The sequence below is a fragment of the Camelina sativa genome, chromosome 14 (assembly GCF_030686135.1).
Source record: "Camelina sativa cultivar CO46 ecotype springtype chromosome 14, ASM3068613v1".
NCBI classification, from domain to species: domain Eukaryota; kingdom Viridiplantae; phylum Streptophyta; class Magnoliopsida; order Brassicales; family Brassicaceae; genus Camelina; species Camelina sativa.
This window is the reverse complement of record NC_141893.1, coordinates 15,054,071-15,069,721: the sequence shown is the minus strand read 5'-3', so window position 1 is coordinate 15,069,721 and position 15,651 is coordinate 15,054,071. Positions and strand designations below refer to the sequence as shown.

Below are 15,651 nucleotides of genomic sequence, written 5' to 3'. Positions count from 1 at the left end.
TAAAGAGAGAGATTTTCCATTTGTATTATATTACATGGTCGTTGTTTTCTTTAAACAGCTTCAAACAACATACTATTATATAATCAAATCAATCATGCCTAACATTTTACATGATACATCTATGCATTGTTTCTACACATAGAAAATCTGGCCGACATTTAAAAGGCTCTCCTGAGGAACATTGAAAATAGCACTATTCTCTCTACAAATCTTCCTAAGAAACGCATAAACATAATCAATAGCTATCCTCTTGTAAAACCTCGCTTCTCTCCTAGCTCGAACCACTGTGTTCCCCATTATATGCACCACCCCTGCGTCTCTGCACCTGTTTATGAACTCCACCTCGTCCCCTACTCCGCTCATCTGGCTCGACCCTGTTATGCTGTTGCTCGTCCGTTTTGTTGCACCTGAGGGAGCTATAATCGACTCTATGGAATCAAATGTATCGAACGTCGACACGTTCCTAATCTCGTTCCCGTTCCCAACCCCGTCTCTGGACTGCTGTTGTTGGCTTCCACAGACACTGTAATCGTCTGAATCCGAGCAACCTTCCATCATTGATTCGAGGCGGACAAAAAGGAAGAGGCTTTCAAAGAGACGTTTCTCAAAGTCGTCGTCTTTCTTGTGCAAGTCTCTGTATCCATACCTGGCGACGCAGCGGAACATGTGGAAGTTTTTGGGTCCGATTCTTTTTACAAGGAACCGTTCTTCCTGGGGGACAGTGTAGACGGGAAGGTTCTTGACGCAGACAAAGACCACAACGGAGTGTGTTGCCGGCAGGTTTGTGATGAAATGAGAGAAAATGTGAGGGACTCCACTAGCTAGCTCGGTGTAAACAAGGCCTATCCCAGGAACACGGACAAGACCAAGGCTAGGACCAAGCCCAAGAATCCAAGCCATGGAGACTTTACTATGCATTTCAAACTCATACCTCTTGAGTGTTCCATAATGCCAGACATACATGACGACGAGAAACGCGGCCGCGATGACCAGCGGAACCCATCCGCCTTGGTTAACTTTGAAGAGCACCGCCGAGAAGTAAGTGCATTCCACGGCAAGGGATAGAAAGGTAAATAAGAAGACTAGAACCCAATGGCATCTCCAAACAAGTATCATGATCAGCATCATGAGAAGCGTTGTCACAAGCATGACAATCACAACTGCGGTTCCATAAGCATTTCCTATCTGGTTCTGGTTCTTGAATCCGGCAGTGACAGCTATGCAAAGAATCATGAGGATCCAGTTGATGTCTGGAACGTAAATCTGACCAAGAAATTTCCGAGAAGTATGCACAACTTTAACTCTAGGGAAACAACCATGAGCCAAAGCTTGCTTGATCAACGAGAAAGTTGCTGATATTGTGGCTTGGCTTGCAACTGTTGCAGCAGCAGTTGCAATTACGAACATTGGCCAATATACATTTTCTGCAACAACAAAAACAAAAACACAGAAACTTCCATCAGAATCTACTGACCACAGAGATATCCCTCAATAGAAACAAAAACATATAAAGGTAAGATAACAAACTTGGAATGGATTGATAAAATGCGTCTTCTACATGATGAGGGTACTTTCTAAGGTACGCAGCTTGTCCACTATAGGCCAAAAGAAGGCAAGGAAACACAATAATAGTAAAAGCCAATTGCACAGCCGAGACTGGAAAATGCGATAGATCCGCAAAGAGAGCTTCAATCCCTGAAATTAGATAGACACAACAAACAAACAAAAATGAATAACAAAAATGGTAACAAGAAGAAGAAGACCATATATGATAAGTTTCTTTACCTGTGATACTAAGCATAATGCCTCCAAGTGAGGTCCAGCGATCTTGACCACCTCTTTTAAAATATCGATATATATAAACCGGAGAAAAAGCTTTCAAAACGCTTGGGTCATGTTTCCATATATTGAATATACCGATACTTGCAATAAAGAGAAACCAAAGAAACACAATGGGTGCGAAAAGCCACCCAACCTTGTCTGTTCCATAATGTTGTACACTAAACAAGCTCACTAATATCACAACCGCAACAAGAACAACAACACCTGTAACAACAATCAAAAACCTAAAGTAATCAATTATCAACACCTCCAATAAATGGGTACCGTAACAAGAAATAAGAGACTTAAACGTAGTAATCAATACCGTTGTTTATATGAGGAAGGTTAACCCTGAGTCCACCCGCAGCAGATAGGACTGCAACAGATTAAACACAATGAAACACTTTCCCAATGGAGAAAACAAAATGTATCTATTTCAAAGGTCAGTGGATAAATACATTACCCGAAATGGCGGGAGTAAGGATTCCATCACCAATCACCATGCACGTACCGAGAAGAACGAGAATAAGAAGTGAATTTTTCCTAGAGGTGCCTTTCTCTAACCATCTCTTGGTTTTTGCAGCAAAAGAATGCTCATGAAATGTAGTACGGCTATAAGTTGTAAGCTCTTCATCAGTACGGTGTTGGTTCGGAATTGTGCTCACTTTTGCATGTCTACAGAGCAAAGAATACAGAGCAAATGTTCCACCTACACACCAAACAAGAGATAATTCGAAATCAACACAATACGCATTAGCAAAAATCACCAAATGAAAATATAAGACCACATAACATGTAAATACTACCTTGACCATTATCGTTTGCTTTGCATACAACAAACACATATTTGAGGAGAGGGATGAGTGTGAGAGAATATATGATTAGAGATAGAGCTCCAATGATATCTTCAGGGTCTTTGATCCCACGAGGAAATGTATTATAGAAAACATATAGAGGAGAAGTTCCCAAATCTCCATAGACAATACCAAGACTCTGAAACGAAAGCTGCAGAAGTAAAAACGCCGAGAATTTCTGCAGAAAACCGAAACTACATTATACCCCCAAACCAAAAAGATTCTCTCTTTTATGTCTCTATACCAATGCAGGTAGCAAACTAGCAACAGTGTAAGAGCAACTAAACAACCAAAACCAATACAAAATCAACACTCTGAGGCAGCTTAATTCGATACAAACAAGACAAAGATATAATCAAGGATTATGTATCTAACCTTTTCTTTATACATGTTCCTGAGCTGACCAGCTTCTTCATCCATATTTTGATCAAGTGTCTGATCCAAATCCCACATAGTACCTCTCCCATCACCACCACCCTCTTCATCAATCTCACCAGTACCACCACCAATTGATGCTTCGACTCTTGCCGCCATTTCTACTTCCTCAAGGAAACTAAAAAATCTTATCTTTGACTCTAAAAACCCAGAACCCTAAAATCTCCTCTAAATCCTCAAAACCCAGATAAAGATTTTTCAATTGTAACTTTTGGATTCGATCAATTTAAGCTATAGAGATCAAAATTGTATCATCTAAAACCAGAGAATCTACAAAAAAAAATCCCTAAAAGGAGAAATAAAACAATTCATACACAAAAAAGGTAAACATCTACTTATGTCCTGCATCCCAAATTTCGAACTAATAGACAAATCCAATAAAAAATTTTGCAAAAATTAAAAATTACTCTAGAAAAAAAAAACCCAAAAAGTTTGGATTTTTATTTTATTCAAAGAGAATCCAAGCTTTGAAAATTCTTCAGTAAAGAGGAAAAATGTTTTCCACGTTCTGGAGAGAGCATTAAAGGTTTGGTGGGCTATGTTCAATTCGTTACCAATGAATCAAAATTCACACTAAACTAAACCCAAGCTGGAGAATGAAACAAAGATGATCGAAGCTATCGAAATGACCAGACCAGAATGTGGGTTTTTGTTTTGTTTTAGAGTTTTACAGGTGATGATGATGATGATTAAGAGAAACGAAAGAAGTAACTGATTTCTTAATATTATTTTTACAGAGTAAAGCAACCAGCTTTTTTTAGAAAAAGAGAGAGAGAGAGAGAGAGAGAGAGAGAGAGAGAGAGAGAGAGAGAGAGACAGAGACAGGGAGGAGGAGGAGGAACTGGGGTGGGGATTATATGATTACGACGAGGACGAGGACGAGGACGAGGACGAGGACGAGGATGTGGATGTGGAGGGATTTACATAAAATTAGCTGTTCTTTGTAGTTTAATTTGATAATTAGCGTTACACTTTTAATTATATTTTCTTTAAATTGGGATTTATATTTTACTAAAACTGTCTTTGTCTTTTGGCGACATTACCTAATTTATTTAAATTTAATTCCATGTTTATGACTCGTGTTTTAACTTTTATTTAATTTGCTAGGATCATTAGAGAGATACAAATACAATTCATTAGTATTAGTAACTTAGTACTATACATGATTAGTGGGTAGTGTATGTGGAAGGTGCAGCCGTGCAGGAAAATTTTTTGTTTAATATATTTGTTATGTACTACTAATTAGTATTAAAGTTGTAAATTTGTAATTAAATTGTAATTAGTGAATTCATATATAAAAGGTCCTTCCTCTAAAGCTTGTAGCATCATTTTTCTAAGGATTATTTTCTACTTTTATTTAAGCTTTAGCTTAGTACACATTTTCACTATAATGAAGGTTTCATAATTATTTTGATCTATATATATGGAAGAGCCAAAATCTCAAAATTAATCGACTGAATAATCGAAAACTGATTAAGAATCAGAGAATTGAATTAAGTGGAAGTAGTGAATGAAGGTTGGGGAATTTTGATGTGATACCAGATCAAATCACTGTGAAACTTTCATTGAGTGAAAAATAAAAAATGTGTGTACAATGTAAAGCTTAAATACAAGTCACTGAACCACTAATAATAATCAAACTGTACTAATCGAGTTACCTATGATACTAAACCAGAGATTCTTTTTTTTTTTTTTTTGTCGTAAACCAGAGATATAATCTCTAATATAGTCATCATATATCAACAATCAAACCCTTCTCAATGTATATATGATTAATTAATTCTGCAAAACTCACCAACATTAGTTACCTCCTTCGGAACTGCCAAGTTTATTTTCTTTTATGATGGCTATGAACTAGTCGGCTATTTAGATTTTTAGACGGATTTGTTCACATCTCCATTTCTACAGTGATATAGTTGATGGAGTTATTATATCTACTAATTCACATATCGGTTAAGAAAATAAAACAACATAATCTCATATTAATTATGCTATTAGGGATTATAACTATCACATTAATATATAGAGAATTTTTTTATTACTTGTGAAATGTAATTTACTTCTAATAATTAAATATAATATGAAATTGATAATTAAATACATTTCTGGATTTTAGTTGCTGATTAAATCTTTTACTTTTAAAAACTAATAGAAAAAAACATTGTCTTATATATATACATGTCAGTGACAGATTTATGTAAATAATAATAAGATGTAAGAACATTTATTAAAAAGACACATTAGCTATGGGGATGCTTGCAAAAGTGGATCTCTAACTTGAGTCAATTGCAATATTAGACCCCTTTTTCTCTCTCCAACATTTGTCACTTTCTCCCTATTAAATCCTTGTCCATTCATTGTATTCACAAAAATGCCATTATTTCTGAATATTTGAATTTCTTGCGAAAATGTTTATTACATTCATATCCTCGTCTTCTTCTTTTATTTACGGTTGTGCCACCGCCATCAATTTTCCATATACCATGAACAACCAAATTTGAAGCTCTTAAAGCTTTAACAACCTGAATTTGTAAGCTTAAATAACACCCAATGCTATGAGAACTTCAGTTTCTTCCATCTCCTCTCCATTTTGATCCAAGAAAATTTATAAGTGCATTCATCTTGTTATATGTCATGATTCTTGAATATTGATTAAATTGGTGCTGAGTTTCTTCTGTGGTGACGAAAGACGACGTCCTCGGTGCTTGACATTGCAAAACAACCACCGATAAGGTTATTTTCCGGTAGATTTCGTGATTTTCCTTGATTTTTTGCAAAATTAGACTTCATTTGTTAGTCTAACCGTCATAATATCATGTAAAATCTATTATGTGGTCAATTTTGCAATTAAAAATTTATCGAGTTTCAAGCCCGTAAACTAAAATTTCAGTCTCCTTAATTTCATTTGAAAACAAAAAAATATGGTTTAGACTGCATTATAATATTTCCAACGGATACTTCGTGTGCAGTCTACTAAGGTGTATTTTTGCAATTGACCAAATTCTTGACTTTTTAGTTATGACTGTTGGATGAAGTCTTCTTCCGATAATAAAATAGTAGACTTCTATAATGGCTATTTTTGGATTTGACCATAATATAAAAGCATTGACCGTAATATTATTGAAATAAAATTAATTAGTTGACTGCAAAAGAAGTCTACTAATTAAAAAATTAAAAAGTTGGTCAACCCCAAAAATGACCACGACAGACTGCAAACGAAGTCAACATTCCTGGAGACTTCGTACGTAGTCTACTTGGGGAAAATCAAACTTGGTCAATTGCAAAACTAACCACAACGAAGTTTACTTTTTCTAGTTGACGGATAGATGAAGTCTACTTGTCAGCTAGAAGTCTACTACCAAGTCAATGGTTTGGTCAATTGCAAAAATAACCAGAGTAGACTGTAATCAAAGTTAACGGGTTGAAACTTCCTAAGAAGTCTACTCTGTTCTATGTTTTTAATTGCAAAACTGACCAAAAAATTAACAAAGGAAGACAACAAAAGAAGTCAACTATTCTAGTAGACTTCGTTCGGTGTCTGTTTTATTAAATTGTAATTGCAAAAATAGACCACACAAAATAGACTTCGAGTTAAAGTCTCTGCGTAGAGGCTTGTTGATGTCTACTCGTTTGACATCAACATGAAGTCGGCAAAATTTGTAAACCAATTTATTGCTCACTGGTGAATAATTTTTAAGATTTTCTTGTTATATTCTTTGATATATGTTATGTACTTGCTTCTATATGTTTTTGATATGATTATATATTATACATATGGAGAAATCAAGTTTGGAGTTTTCTTAGGTAGTTAGGTCATTATGTTAGACTTATTTTTGAAATCAACATGTCGGAGTCATGTGTGAAGTTTGTATAATTGAAAATTTTTATATAAATTTTTTTTTGATTTTTTAGTTGGCGGCGACAAATTCATAGTGGGCTAGACAACACATTCACACAATTAATATTCATTTTCTTTTTTTATATTGATATATAAGTTAAACTTTTTCTCCAACAATTCTATCTCGAAGACTCTAACTGTTAGAAGTTTACCGACAGATGCAAGTACCATATGTAATTTTGAATGTGAAGTCAGTTGATCAAATTGCATAATTATAATAACCTAATTTAAATTAATTAATGATCGTGCATCAACATTGTTGCTAAGCAACACTTTATCTAACCATGGATTTTGTACAGCTCTGAAACCAGTTTCTAATAATGCGATTATACGTCTGTATTTGTATATAGAATCCTAGAGAACAAAAGATAGCTCAAACGTTGACCAATGTTGCTAACAGAAATTTATTTGGATTTGGTTTACAATGTCACATGCCCTTTTCTTAACTTAAACAATGGAAAGCTTCCATAACCATCAGACAATGTATCTTAACCTTACACAACGAAGATAACTATAATAAATTAATAATCGTGTTGCTTTCTGCTAAAGTTTGTTTGTAAATGTTTTGAATAATGGTGAAGATCCTTGAGCATCCTTAGTGAATAAGGGGGTCTTGCGTGAAAAAGAACTGCAAAAAGGTTGCGATATGGGTCATTACATATTCACAGTCCCAAAGTATTCATCAGATATGAAGAGAAAGAAGCAGCTGGGCCTCAGTTCAAGATGGATGAAAAATAGAATTAGCCACACACACACGCACAAGATGGATGAAAAATATAAACTTTCAGCAACTTACAACTTCATATGTTTCCATATTTACGGCTTTACACACACTACCACACCAACCTCAGTTCGTGAACCTTAATCCTCACTACAAAAACAAACAAAACAAAAATTAATAAGAATTAATTCTCTTGGTTTCTGTCTCAGTCAATTCGTCGAACACCTTGTGTGCACAGAGAACTCTAAAAACAGAACCCCTTATGTTTTTTACAATACTTTCTCCATAACCTAGAACGTACACATATATGTGAACTTTGAACTTCCTATGAACAAAATTATGCTAAATCAGACCTTTGCAATCATCACATCACCAAACAACTTGCTTGGCTCCTCGTCGTTTCTCACTACAAGCTGAAAGTGACAGATCCAATTTCCAAAACAACAAACCAGTTAAAAATTAGGGGTTTACGAATTTTAAAATTGAAAGAACTAAGAGCGAGGGGATTATTACCTCGACGGCGAAGTATTCCAAAACGGCAGCTAAGTAAACCGGAGATCTGGCCCCAACACGTTCGACTTTTCTGCTTTTCGATTTCACCTTCTTGGCAACGCCAGATCCAATAGAGAAGAGAGTGAAGAAAGAGCTGATGATGTCGCCATTGAAATGGTGGTGAAGTAAGGCAAAAACGCAGCTAGGGTTTTTGGGAAACAGAAGAGAAAGAGTTAAGAGAAGGATTGCGAGAGAGAGAGAGGCAGAAGGTGGAAGAGGAAGAAACTAAAGTTATTAGGGTTAGGGTTAGTGAAAATTATGTATATATAATTCGGTTAATTAAAACCGATTGGTTATATGCCCCGCCAAATCGAACCGAACCGGAAATCAAATTACCAAATTAATTTCGCCAATCAGTTTGTTGATCCTCTCACATATGCTGCCAAAAACCGAATATTTTGGTTTAATCGATTTGGTTTTCTCGGTTCTGACCGAACGCCTATGACTATTATTAATAGTTGATGGCATTACAAAGTCAATCACCAATAGTCTACAGAGAAGTCTACTTAAGCAAACTCTAAATCAAATAATTTTAACCTAATCAGTCTTTCCTCCTTTAATTTGACTAGTTTATATGTAAATTTATTTTATTTCAATGCATGAAGTCTATGTGGTTATTATTTGGTCAATAGGTTTACTAAATTATTTTTATAATTTTTTTAATTAAAATTTAAACTATAATTAAGGAGTAGACATATTTTTATGTCTTCCATTTGACGTCAATTTGAAATCCACCATAAAGAAATCTATTGCAGACTTCCTCGGGTTACATCTTTCATTTTAGCTTCTGTTTTTTGTTTGCTCGTAAGGGAGTCAACTGTAATTTCAGCACCCTTAGTGGTTATGTTTCTCAAATATCGAATATGGGGTCTACGTTTTCATTCAAATGCAAATAAAAGTACAAAAAATGCAATTGTCCCTTAGCTATGTGAGCACGACACATCAGCTTTTGTGTGAGAGTGATTCTCTATTAATATATATAGGAGATTAATTTGAATATAGTTTTGTGCAATAATAATTTAAACTGATAAAAACGGATTTTATGTGATAAATAGTTTAAACTGAATATATAACTCCAATTGATGAAAATTTTGGATAACTGACAATAATTGTGAAAAAATAAATTAATCAACTGCAACCCAATGTGTGTAAACCAAACTGTACCGAAAGTCTGAAATAAACAAATATATATATATATATATATATATAAAATAAAATTAATTTATATTTCTTGTATGATTTTATGACTGGTAAATCCAGCAAAGACATATGAAATTGCTTGATCGAAGTTATATATGAGAAGGTCAATGAATTATTTAGGGGGGGTGTATTGAAACAATGATTTTGGAAGATTTTATGGGATTTATGAAATTTGGAATTTTGATAGATTTTAGGGAAGTTGATATGATTTATGGTAAAAAAATTTCAAATCCCAACTAAAACCATGAGATTTGGATTTCTGTATATTTGACTAAACAAATCCTCTCAAATCCTCCAGAATCTCTAAGAGGGGGTTATTGGTTCTATGATTTTAGTGGATTTGGAAATTCAGACAAAAATCATGTGTTATTCAATCATTAATTTTAAAATACTTATCAAAATGATGTGTTATTGGTTCTATGATTTACAAATACTTGTTAAAATCCTATGTTATTCATTTAATGATTTGTTTTTGGATTTCAAAATCCACATTATGTTTTAAATGGATTTGAAAGTGTAAAATAGAAGGATTCAAATCCAAGGATAAAACATGTTATTTGAAAATCCATGTGTTTTGATTTCTAGAATTTACAATTCTATATGGATTTAGAAATCACTTCTCCAATAACATCCCCTAAAACTTATTAAAATCCAAATTCACAAACTGTTTTGAATGACAGTGGATTTTAAAGTAGATTTTTTAATCATTAGTTCAATAACAGTGAATTTCAGAAAACTTTTTAAAATTCATGATTAAATAACATAGGATTTGTAACTTTTACAAAAATCACCTAAAATGTCAAGTTGAATACACCCCTGCATAGCACAGACAATGCTAATGAGTTTATATTTCTTGTTTTTTTAAATATAACTCACTTTCCATATTACTGTATCTCTTCTAGTACGTGACGACCTTAAAAGCTTAGAAACCATTATATGTTTTCGAATGGAAATTTACGTGCACCCAACTACGTCTAAGTCTAACCACATTCTTCCCGACCAGAAAAATTATTTTTGGAAAGAATTCCGCTGCGGCTAGCCGCTAGGACTCAACCCAAGTAAATTCACTATTTAAATATCAACATTTCCTTTTTCGATTAGACCCTTGTGAAAAGTTCTAATTAAACACGTTGATTAGATCAAAGGACGCTGTTCGTTTTAGGCTATAATAAGACTTATAGCATGCGGTCTCGTACTTTACCGTTTTGGGTAACCAAATAAAATAACAAATTAGCGTCCAACCGGAAATTAATCAATTATACTATTTATACTATACTCCATTTTTATATGTTCAAACATTAGACTTTGGCTCGACGAAAAGATGTTCACAAATAGATCCCGTAGCATCCAAGATAATGCTTGTTTAGAAATATATATACACACATCTTTATCACACACACACACAAATATATACGTACAACCCCAATGGGTTTTTTTTGTCTTTCTTAAGTTTTCTAAAAGACACGTTATCTTATTTTATCAGATAAACTTTTAAATCTAGGAGGTGCAATTTAACTTATTGTAATCCTTTTCAATTTTGCCTATTGGATAATGTTTATAATTATTACTACAGTATATAGTTTCACAGTTACCAAAAGTCAAAACCGTCCGTCATATCTTTTTCGTGAATTAAATTCTAGTTTGACTTTGTTACATACACTGATACACCTATATCATAAACCGAAATTACCAAACTATATCTTATCATAAAATCAACTTATTGACGATATTAAAACTTACTAAAACTTGAACACTGGAGATATCAGTATCAGTTCACAGAATACCCATTGCGTTGCATGCATATACGCATCTAGCTCACTTACACACTCCAAATATTACAATGACGTATGTGCATCATAACATAATTATGTTGGCAAATAGACAAAAGAATTTACGTAATTTTTTTAAAAAAAAATATGCGTGCGCATGTATAAATTCAAAAAATATAACTAAAACTGTGTGAAGTTATTATTTATCTTATCTTATGATTTAGAAATTGAAATACGAGAACTTTAAAAGCTATTATCATTTTCCGATGGTTAAAATAAATGTCTAATAATAAAAACCGATCGAACTTAGATAAATTTCGATTAACAAGAATGATATGTATGGACTCATGTCATTTGATGTTCTTGTATAACAATTCCTATACTATTTGTATGGACTCATTTGAAGGCACGTGATTGTACCTAAATATAACAATAAGACAGCTGATACGGTAACCAAAAAAAGTGGTCCTTGTCCGAAAAGGAATAACAACAAACAAAGCTGGTCCAATAATTTTTTTTTGTGTTATGGTTTTCTATTATTAACTCGAGAAATGAAGGTCATTTAATTACCCAAATGAACATATTACTACTACTTTTTTTTGGTTGTGAAGCCAAGGTGAACCCAAGCAAAGCAACCTAACTACTTTTGTAAATCCAAGTTAGAAACTACCAGACGTGTTTGTTATTGGTAATCATACGCACACGTGTATCACGTGCTATGCGTAATAGGGTTCAGCAAAGACAGAAACCAAAGACAATTTTGAAACGAAACGACTAAAAAACATTTTCCGTACGTGGGCACCACTTAAGATGCCATATATAAACTCCTGTTATCCTATATACAAAAGAAGCATTTGAACCTGAGTGCTAAGGTTGAACAATTATTTACATAATTAAAATTTTGTTTTATCAAAAAAGAAAACCAAAATCTGCTGAAGAAAGAAACGTGCCTATGCCTTTAAGTCAGTTCGGTGAAAAAAACTTCTCAATGTAGAAACAAACGAAGAAAATTCAAATTTGAAAGAAGATTATATAGATGATGAAATACCTTCAGAACCAATTGCATATTGAATGAATTATCTCATCAAAAACTCCTTTACAAACCAAAAGGGTGGCCTAGTGGTAGTTCAATGGGTTGGTTCTCTTGTGCCTCGGGTTCAATTACCTTTTGGATTGGAGATGCATTTTAAAAATCGAAATGGACTAAAATCTGGTTTCGGATATTGAAAAAGATTATATAGATCAAAGGTTCGGAACTTTTGCAGTTTATCAAAAAAAAAAAAAAAAAAAAAAAAAAAAAAACACATAGACAGATTTGCTTACTAAAAAAAGAAGTAAAACTTTGGAACATGCTAATTAGTAGCTCTCTGTATCGAGTATCGTGTACACATATAGTGTATAGCTAAACTATGTGTCTTTAAAAAGTAACTAGCCTCTAATTGAATGTCATTAATTAAGAAGTTTAGGTTTAGTCATCATATTCTGAATATTTTATTAACTGCATAATAGTCGAATAGACCTTAACCTAACATGAACTGTCGTAGCATAATAATGTTATAATATAAAACGAATCAATATCGCAATCTAATCTATACTTTAGGTTCTACGTAGTTGTCTGTTGCGTTCTTATTATACTAGATTAAATTATTAGATTCAGTATTTAGAAGAAAATTTTATACGTGAACTGTTTTTTTTTTAAATGTTTAATTATCATAAAACATTGTTGTTTCGACTTTCGCTAACCCTTGAGAGAGCAAGCACTCACTCGCGAGTTCATCGAAAAATCTAGCAAATTCATTGTTATCTTTATGAATATTCAATATTCCATTTTGAAGCAACAATGCGGGGGGTTTTTGAATACCCCATCCACCCCAAAGAAAAAAGGTTTTATTAACTTTATAAAATAAAATAAGCAAATAATTATTTAAAAAAAAAAGTTGTTAGCTTCCATGGAATAAACTATAGTCGTTTTAGTTTTCAAGTATGGAGTGATATGAATACACATTGAAGCTATATTATTTTGCCTTCTAAGATTTACTAAGATATTTTTGATAAAAGAATATTAGTATATCACAAAAGTTAGATCCTTGGAATATTCCGTATCAACGGGTGCTTAAAAAGGGTGATTCAGATCTTCCCGATTATCATTTTGTCGCACCAAGGTTAGACAAAAGTGACATTTGACGACAACTTCATCCTTAGCCGAAAAACAAAAAACATGATTCACTAAACAAGTACTATTTTTAGTTTTACGTAGAGCCTTTGCTAATTGATATATTGAAGAAAAAACATAATTCACAAAACAAGTACTATTTTTAGATTGCGTCGAGTCTTTGCGAATTGATATATTGGGGGGAAAAATTCATAAATTACACAAATTATTTAATCAGCTATGATTCTCCAAAAACTAAATTACACGTGTTAATATAAAATTCTCTTAAGATTGGATATGTAGAAGATCTCCATTCTCCAACTTGAATTATTTTGTATACTCAAAAAAACTAGGTACTTGATAAATTCACATAAGAATTCCAATTAACTTAAAATTGTCTAACTTTTTCTTTCATTAGTCTTTTTTTTTTGGTTTGTATAAGTCCTCGAGTATTTCTCTTGTTTAGGAAATCAATTTAATAGTTTGACCAATGATGGCCAGCCACGGATGGTTGTTTAAAAAGTGTTTAAAATATACATGTATTTTAGTCAACCAAAGAGAGAGAACGAGAGATACGTTACAAATAAAATCAAGTCCATGAGGTGGGCTTGACCCACATGCATTGGAATTGTATTTCCTTCCACACGTTCATTGAGAATCTATGAGAGAGTCTACACATACATTATTTGTTTGATAACATGTCTACATCATTTCATAACCATGGTTAATTATGCCTGGTCGTTCAGTTTTAAAATTTGTGCTTCAATCGTATGGAATAGTGTTGTTTCTGTTGTATAAACAATCCGCGATTTCAAAAATAATAACGTGAGTCGTAAAACCATATTCTTTATTTTGATAATTTTCTAATGGACAATTTATATCACAATTCTCCAGATGTTATTATTCCAAATGAATCGGTGAGGATCTAAATCGAATCGTAGTGTCAATAAATAAATTTGTCATAATCAAATTAATACTAGTACTATATGTTACTCCCTCCGTTTCAAAATATAAGATGTTTTAGAGAAGTTTTTTGTTTCATAATATAGAATGTTTTTAAGTTTCTATGTAACTTTTACATTAATTTATTATTTTATATTATGCAGTATTGTTTCTGATTGGTTGAACTTGTTAAAAATAAAGATTTTTTAATCTGCATGTTTTAGTTAAAACATTATATATTTTGAAACGGAAGGAGTTGTTGAACTCCCTTGGTGAAACCAACGTCCAAATTTATGGTTTATTTATACCGGTGTATACCCACAAAATCTATCCTATCCTTGACTAAATAATAACGTCCAAAATAATTTGTCGACGCATAAAAATAAGTCAACAATTTTGACAATCAAAATATAAGAAGTTACAGTTCTTAAATATTATTATGTAAATAAGTGACTTTCTTTATTTTTTTATTCTCTACGTTCTTGACGAAAATTCTAAACCGTGAAGATTTTTCTGTTGGGCCTACGACTAAAAGTAAAAAATACAGATTTGAACGCACTTCAGAAATAAAAGGCCCAATTAGAGTTCAGTTTGATAATTGGTACCATTCATTGAAGTAAACAAAAGAATAGACGATGTACCGCCGCTAGTTGCACTTGATGACCGACCATTACCGCTGTTTGGTTTTATACGATATGGAACCAACACACTACAGTATATCTTCAAAAGTTGAGTTACCTTTGGAACATGAACAACATAGATTCTTTTCACTTTGTCTTTGCCTATGTTTTCGAATCTTAGACATGACATGTTAACTCCCATTGCTAAAATGAAGTGTAAACTTTTATCTTTATAGATTCTTTTCTTTCGATTTGGCTTGCTAATGTCACACACATTTGATTGATACATTTGGTTGACAAGAAAACGGAACTGAGATTGTATACCGTAATGCATTTTCTCTAACAAATTGGTTTCATTGATCACGATATTTATCATACTGATTTTGTGTTAGTCGTTGCTACATCACCATCTAAATTTAAATCCACGATATACATTTTATTAACAAAAGAAATACTAATATAATCATATGAAAATATTTTGTTCATTTTCTTTGTATTATGTTTGAAATTTGGTTTCCATTAGATTTAGTGTAACGTATACCAAACTTCCCAATCACTATAGTATCCAAAATTACAAAATAAATCACTAGTATCCACAATTGCTCCTACTACCTAAACGGCTAAACTTAACCTAGTCTAGGTTCCAAAGATCCTGCATCTAATTACATACTAACACAAGTCGCTTCC

At 32.9% G+C, this 15,651-nt stretch overlaps 1 protein-coding gene and 1 long non-coding RNA gene across 2 annotated transcripts; both read right to left on the bottom strand.

Annotated features, from left to right (window-relative positions):
- Nucleotides 1–44: 44 nt before the first annotated feature.
- Nucleotides 45–4,080, bottom strand: LOC104741707 (potassium transporter 10). The gene is made up of 7 exons (XM_010462611.3): nucleotides 3,051–4,080; nucleotides 2,628–2,853; nucleotides 2,285–2,530; nucleotides 2,147–2,197; nucleotides 1,786–2,046; nucleotides 1,528–1,695; nucleotides 45–1,424 (listed from the first exon to the last, which is right to left on the bottom strand). The coding sequence occupies exons 1-7, from the start codon at nucleotides 3,207–3,209 to the stop codon at nucleotides 133–135; spliced, it is 2,403 nt and encodes an 800-aa protein (XP_010460913.1). The 5' UTR covers nucleotides 3,210–4,080; the 3' UTR covers nucleotides 45–132.
- Nucleotides 4,081–7,396: 3,316 nt separating this feature from the next.
- On the bottom strand, nucleotides 7,397–8,547 carry LOC104741706 (uncharacterized). Its single transcript, XR_760359.3, has 4 exons — nucleotides 8,243–8,547; nucleotides 8,083–8,142; nucleotides 7,805–7,879; nucleotides 7,397–7,636 (listed from the first exon to the last, which is right to left on the bottom strand). It is a non-coding gene; the product is annotated as an uncharacterized LOC104741706 (long non-coding RNA).
- Nucleotides 8,548–15,651: the final 7,104 nt, after the last annotated feature.